This window comes from Primulina huaijiensis, chromosome 7 (assembly GCF_012295235.1).
Source record: "Primulina huaijiensis isolate GDHJ02 chromosome 7, ASM1229523v2, whole genome shotgun sequence".
Lineage (NCBI taxonomy): Eukaryota > Viridiplantae > Streptophyta > Magnoliopsida > Lamiales > Gesneriaceae > Primulina > Primulina huaijiensis.
This window is the reverse complement of record NC_133312.1, coordinates 17,591,292-17,598,233: the sequence shown is the minus strand read 5'-3', so window position 1 is coordinate 17,598,233 and position 6,942 is coordinate 17,591,292. Positions and strand designations below refer to the sequence as shown.

The 6,942-nt window shown below is 34.8% G+C and overlaps 1 protein-coding gene across 2 annotated transcripts; it reads right to left on the bottom strand.

The window, feature by feature from the left end:
• Window positions 1–817: 817 nt before the first annotated feature.
• Window positions 818–1,645, bottom strand: LOC140980453 (serine/threonine-protein phosphatase 7 long form homolog). 2 transcript variants are annotated; one of them, XR_012175952.1, is made up of 4 exons: window positions 1,527–1,632; window positions 1,336–1,431; window positions 1,169–1,256; window positions 818–1,073 (listed from the first exon to the last, which is right to left on the bottom strand). XR_012175952.1 is itself a non-coding variant. In XM_073446264.1 (4 exons), exons 1-4 carry the CDS (start codon window positions 1,551–1,553, stop codon window positions 918–920), a joined length of 384 nt encoding a protein of 127 aa, XP_073302365.1. In that variant the 5' UTR covers window positions 1,554–1,645; the 3' UTR covers window positions 818–917. The 2 variants fall into 2 exon arrangements, 1 of the variants encoding a protein (XP_073302365.1); XM_073446264.1 differs by having other exon boundaries at window positions 1,336–1,448; window positions 1,527–1,645.
• Window positions 1,646–6,942: the final 5,297 nt, after the last annotated feature.

Here is a 6,942-nt window from a genome sequence, read left to right as displayed (position 1 = left end):
ACTCGAATTAGATCTGATTTGAGTTTTCCCAAAATCACATACTAGATTGTTATCTTTTTATATGTTGATGCTTTGTTTATAGATTTATATTCAAGCATTTAAGATAAGAAAGACATTGGCAGACTTGCCAAGCTAGACGTTCGGTGATATCGACGCAAAGGAGCAGAATTGACTCCGATTGTAGATATTCGATACAAACATGACCGAAGTCTAGGAATAAGACGTATCGTCACCCCGATTGGGAGGGTAGGTGGCAGACTGTGACGTCTTATTCACACCGGGATCCCTAGAGTTAGAGTCGAGTCGAGTCAAGATATGATTTCGATTTCATTTACATGCAGATATTGATTTGGTTTCATAGATTATGGAACCTATTGCCATTGATTCTATTCCTGATAGCATGCTTCATGATTTATATTGTGTATATACATGTGTACCATGTTTTATACTGGGATTTGTTCTCACCGGAGTATCCGGCTGTGGTTGTGTCTGTATGTGTGCATGATCACAGGTGGGACAGGATCAGGGTCGAGACAAGGATGAGAGGTCGAGATAGCGTGGAGATTACGGGCGTAGAAAATCACTAGTGGTTTCTTACTAGACATGAATTGAATTTCTAAACACTAGTATGTAAATTGTAGTGAAACATGTGAATGTTATTCGGAGTTGAATAAGATGACGGTAATTTTATATGATGTCTTGAGCTTGTTTATATACATTTGAATAAATGTTAAAAGCAAAATTTCGACCCACATTTTCTAGCAAAGATCAAATTAATCCCAAAGATAACCGAGTTAGAGCCCAGGTCCCCACACAATTGAATTTCTATGATAATCTCTCCAATTGGTGTTTCGATGTCCTATTCTGGTGATATTATGCATATAATCATTGTCCACGGCAGACCCTGGAATTGATTGTCATCTTCGAAATTGTCGCATCACCCGATTAGGCCGATGCATCTCCACAATGTCAAAGCATATAAGAGGACAAACACATCGCCATATTTTGTTGTCGTATGAATCAATAATCGTCTTCACATCTATATCATTATTCTGGTAAACGACCCAATTAAACTATAAAAAATAAAAATGTTCAAATTACAAATTCATCTATTCAAAACAAAATAATCTTCATTTAATCAATATTAAATATTAAAATTATATAATACCTCGTTATTATTCATATGATCTAGAGAATCCCTTATAATTCTTACAGCATGTGTTGGCGAATGTGTGTAACTAAATTCAATTTTCCACCTACAATTTAAAAAAAATTACATATCAAAAATTTATACGAGATATATATGATAGTACCACAATAGTTTTTAAATATTACCGTGCACCATACGGAGAAACTTGAATAATAGCATCTGGATCAACGGGAGGTATACCTAATGTTAACCCATCTCGGTCGGGGTTAACACATTTAATCCTGCTCCATGTCCATATCTGCTTACAATAATAAAAATTTTTCAACAAAATTAACAACAAAAGTTTTGTTAAATAATCACATTACATTAACGATACCTGCAGGATATATAAAGGTCCAGCCATTGTTGTCTTCTCTATACGTGACGCGTTACACAACTCACGGTATATAAATGCTAAAACTGCACTACCTCAACTATAAGACTTCACGTTATCAAATATACCGTAGAAATTTCAAAAATATTAGTCTAACAGACCCTCTTTGATAGTCATGGAGCATTATTCCTCCAATAATCATTAACGCTACACAACGGGTAAATTTCACAACATCTACTTCTGAAGTATCATCAGTAACAAGGTTAGACATACAATGATCGTATATTGCAGTCATAGACAGATGACCACCTTTCAAATGTTTAGATGATGGCAAAAATCCCAACAAATACAAACAGATGTGTTGCCATTCCTCAACTTTATGTGATACATCTATTCCAGTGACTGCTTCACTATCAATTGTTAGACCTCAAATTATTGAAACATCTTGTAACGTGACAGTTGCTTCACCACATGGAAAATGAAACGTGTGTATCTCGCGTCGCCAACGTTTAACAAGAGCAGTAATCAAATGATTATCAAAAACTTGTGAGCCACATTCTAAAACTCCATAGCAACCCATATGATTCAAAAATGCAAGCACACGATTGTGTATATAATTATCAGTGTATAACTTCCAAATCAAATTGTCCGACCTCTTCACTTTGATAATATCATCAACGGTCAAGGAAGAAATTGTTGATTACATATGTGTCCCTTGTAAATAGAAGATATTGGGATCTTTGGGACCTCGATTCTCTACCATTCTGAAATATGTTGTTGATTTTCTAAAATTCGATCTATGGTAAGCAACGATGTCGAAAAATTTTTCCGACAAAAGCAGAAATTATGAACAACAGATAAAGGAAAAATGGATGGGTAAAGGAAGGAGGAAGGAGACTTCAACTGAGGAAATGAATGGATTACAAAGAAAAGCGAAAAAACTAATGGATAATAAAAATCGAAAAAAGAGAAAAGAAAAAAAATAATATAATTTACAGAGTCCGTGCTTACGAAGCACGGACGCTGCTCCACATGAGCATGGTTCGTGCTTCGTAAGCAGCAGGGATTGCAGTAAATGTGCAAAAAAAAAAATTAAATTAATTTTGAAATAAAATTTAAATTTTAAATTAATTATAAAAAAACTCGATAAGTATGATAATAATTTTATGATATGATATTATTGTTTAAAATAGTTTATTTCTAATAAAACTCTTGTTTCTATGTTTTGTAGGATTTTTTTTGGAGATAAAACCTAGGAGAGAAGGAGGTCATAAATAAAATAAACAAACTGATGGAAAAGACTTTAGTTTTCACTTCTAGTGGCTTCACATCTTTTCATTTCGTGAACTTCAGAGAAAAATAATTAATAAGGACATTGCTATTTTGAAGAATGTTGTTTCACGTGGTGATTGTTGAAGACAACTGCAGATAACAAGCATGGAAGTGTTGACTCAAGATTGTGTTTTTATTACTCCAGTTTTCGACACCGTATTTTGCTTTCTTGAATATATTTTATTTTGATTATCTGTTTTAGAAAGTAATTTGTATTCTCAATGTGTTGAGAAAATTAGTTTTCATTAAAATCACTAGTATTGGTTTCTTTAAACTCAAGTTGGTTTTCTAGTGATTATTTTGACCTGAGTCGTCGTACAAGTGTTTATACTTGTACACAATTAATTCTGAGTTATTTTGATTTAAGTTATTTATTTATGTGTTATGTTATTCCGCAACGTTCTGTCACTAGGTGTGAAAACATTTAAATCTGATACACACTACTTTTTATACATTTATAGTTTATGTTAAACAGAATATTCTCCCCTTACAAGTGGTATCAGAGCGATCTCTTGATATACTAAGTGTTGATTCTACCTATTTTAATTAACAATTCCTTTAATTAATGGATGCGTCACTTGCAAACGCAGTACTTCGACCACTATTTTGGATGGATCCAACTACAGTATTTGGAAGGTCAAGATCAAAATATACATTAAATCTATAGATGAAAGAGCGTGACAACGAGTTGTCAGCGGTTGGAGTACACTGAAAAGAATAGATGAAAATGGTGATAGCCTGATAAAGCCTGAAAATGATGGACTGCTGATGAAGTACATGTTTCGAATCACAATTCAAAGGCCTTAAACGCTATTTTCACCTCAGTCGACCTAAATATGTTCAGCTTGATTAGAAACTGTGCATCGGCTAAAAGATGCGTAGGAAATCCTTCAGAAACATTGTTAAGGATCTAAAAATGTGCGAGAAACAAAGTTGTGAATGTCCAAATTTGAGAATATGAGGATGGAAGAAACCGAAACAATCATTGATTATGATCGACGCCTCAAAGAGATTTCCAACAAAGCATTCAGTCTAGGTGATCCAATCTCGAATGAACGTCTGGTTAGTAAGTACTCGGATCATTTCACAAACGATTTAAAATCAAAATTTGTGCAATTGATGAACAAAAGACAAAAATCAAATTTCACTGGAAGATCTGATAAGCTCACTCCCCACCTTCAAGATGAACATGGATATGCAGAAGAAGGATAAGAGTAAGACAATCACTTTCCAGGTATAAAATGACTCTTATAATGATCTTATTCAACTGTCACAAGAAGTGAATGATTCAGATCTTTATGAGGACTCTATCTCCTATATCACACAGAAATTTTGAGATTATTTGAAGAAGATTAGAGACAAAAAGAAGACTGGACAGCCATCCAAATTCTCCAGTATCACTACTCCTGAAAAACCACATAAGTTTCCTGCCCAAGGACAGTTTCGGCATAAGAACGAAGGCAAGAGCCAATTTAATCCGAATAGATATGACTCTGTGCAATGCAGAGAGTGCAATGACTTTGGACATTATGCCAATGAATGTGGGAACAAATCTTGCAAGAATAAAGGACTTAATGTTTCCCTAAGTAATGAGGAATCTGATGAAGAGGAGGAATCCAATGAAGAAGATAATCACACCTCCATGACAACACTTCCGGAAGAAAAAAATTGGTTACAAATAAATCCACTAGGTGTTGCCTCGGGTGTCGCCACACCTGATCGGAACACTTGTTCAAAATCATTATGTCTCAATTCAAAAACTTCTGAAACTTTAAGAGCATATGAATATTTGGAAGCTGATGATAAAGAAATCATTTTAGAGAGTGTACATAAACTATGTAAAGAGCTGTATGCTGACTAGATTAAGAGAAACAAGTTGAACATAAATTTCACAAAGGAGAATACATAGCTGAAGTATGTAGTTGCCAAACTCGAATTGATCTTAAGCAAAAAGGATATGGAATTGTGCGAAACCAAAGATGAGCTTATGAACACAACTGAAACACTTGCCAAGTTCAACACGAGTACATCTAAGCTTGATTCCATACTAATGATGGGAAGAAGCAGTAAGACTGGTTTAGGCTTCAAAAACAGTGTCTTCGAAGTTGCAGAATCATCTAAACCAACAGTTTTGTGAAAGAAAAATTTGATACATCTAAACAGCAGCAAGCTACATCTACTATTAAGAAATCTCTACCAAAAAGAGAAGTTGCTGCTCAAAAGCTGAAGCCATGGAGATGCAAGTATGTGTGTCACTATTGTTTTAAACCCAGTCATTCAAATCCTACTGTTTTAAGCTTAAAGAAGACTTCATGAACAACAAAGTAAATCGGATGTTTCCCAGAGTGTTGCCCAACACCTCCTGCAACAGCTCCAGTCATCGACTTACAGTAAGGAAAATTTGGGTTCCAAAGGTAAAAATTCACTATAAAGTTGTGTATACATTATTAAAAATTAACATTGCATATCACTGGTACTTTGATAGTTGAAGCTCAAGCCACATGACAGGTTCACGAGAACAAATCACGGACTACATTGAACAAAAAAGTGGTAGAGTAACCTATGGAATGGGAGCAAAATGAAAGATTGTTGCAAAAGGAACGTTGAATGTTGAAGGACTGTCGAAGCTCCACAATGTGCTACATATCGAGGGACTAAACTCAAATTTGATAAGCATTAGCCAATTGCATGATGACAATTTACATGTTAAGTTTGATAAACATACATGTGAAGTTTTTTATGATACTAATGTTTGCTTGATGACATATACAAGATCTTTGGACAATTGCTATCAATTAGGAGAAGAACTTACATGAAAACATGCCAAGGTAAGTGAACTTGACTTTGGCATCAAAAATTGGGGCATGCAAATTTCAAAACCCTGAAAAATCTCTGTAAGTATGATGTCGTACGAGGTATGCCTAACTTGTCATCTGGTATACCATATGTTTGTGGAGATTTCCAAAATGGTAAGAAAACTCGCGTGTCACATCCCGTCTTGCCACACTTCGGGACAACACGTTGCCTTGAGTTTTTACATATGGATTTTATGGGTCCTATGAAAGTAGAAAATTTTGGATATAAGAAATATTCTTTTGTATGTGTCGATGACTTCTCACATTTTTCATGGGTAAGTTTTATTAGAGAAAAGTGAGACATCTATGATGCATTCAAACATTTAGTCACAAGAATTACTAATATCCATAATTTGAAGGTACGGAGAATCAGGACTGATCATGGTAAGGAGTTTTAGAATTCATTGTTCTCGTCTTTTTTCGATAGGAAAGCTATTTCGCATGATTTATCCACTCCAAAAACTCCACAACAAAATGACATAGCTGAACGCAAGAATAGAACACTACAAGAAATGGCTTGGGTGATTATGAATTCGAAGAACATCTCAAAGCGTTTTTGGGTTGAGGCCCTAAACACTGCTTACCATATGTTTTTTCATTGTCTTGAATGATAAAGATCACCTAGAAAATTTTGACTCCAAAAGCGATAAGTGTTTGTTTCTTAGATATGCCACTAATAGTCATGTTTATCATATGTTTAATCTAAGAACTAGGGCTGTTATGGAGTTTATTAATGTTTTTTTTGATGATCATGCAGAACTCAAAGGGAAAACTGTCGAGGATGACGTGGATGACCTGCTGTAAATTTTCATCTCACCTGAAAATCCAAGTGTGGCCCTAAATGTTGCAACACTGAGCACAACACGAGACTCTGAAGCGATTGAACCCGAAGATGAACAACAGAGTGATGATGATGCAATCGAAGATAGAATGAATATTCCAAACAAAATTCAGAAGAATCATCCACAATCCCAAATCATTGGAAATGTGCATGAAGACATACAAACCCGGAAGAAAGAAAAGATTAATTCCTGCAAGATGGTTTGGTTACTATGCATGAATTCCATGAACTCCCAGGTTAGACATCCTGTCTTTATATCTCACTTTGAACCAAAAATGTTAATGAGGCATTGAAAGATGAGTTTTGGACAAAAATGTGATGCATGATGAGCTTGAACAGTTTGTTCGAAATGATATGTGGTATTTAGTTTTACCTCCTGACGATGATAACA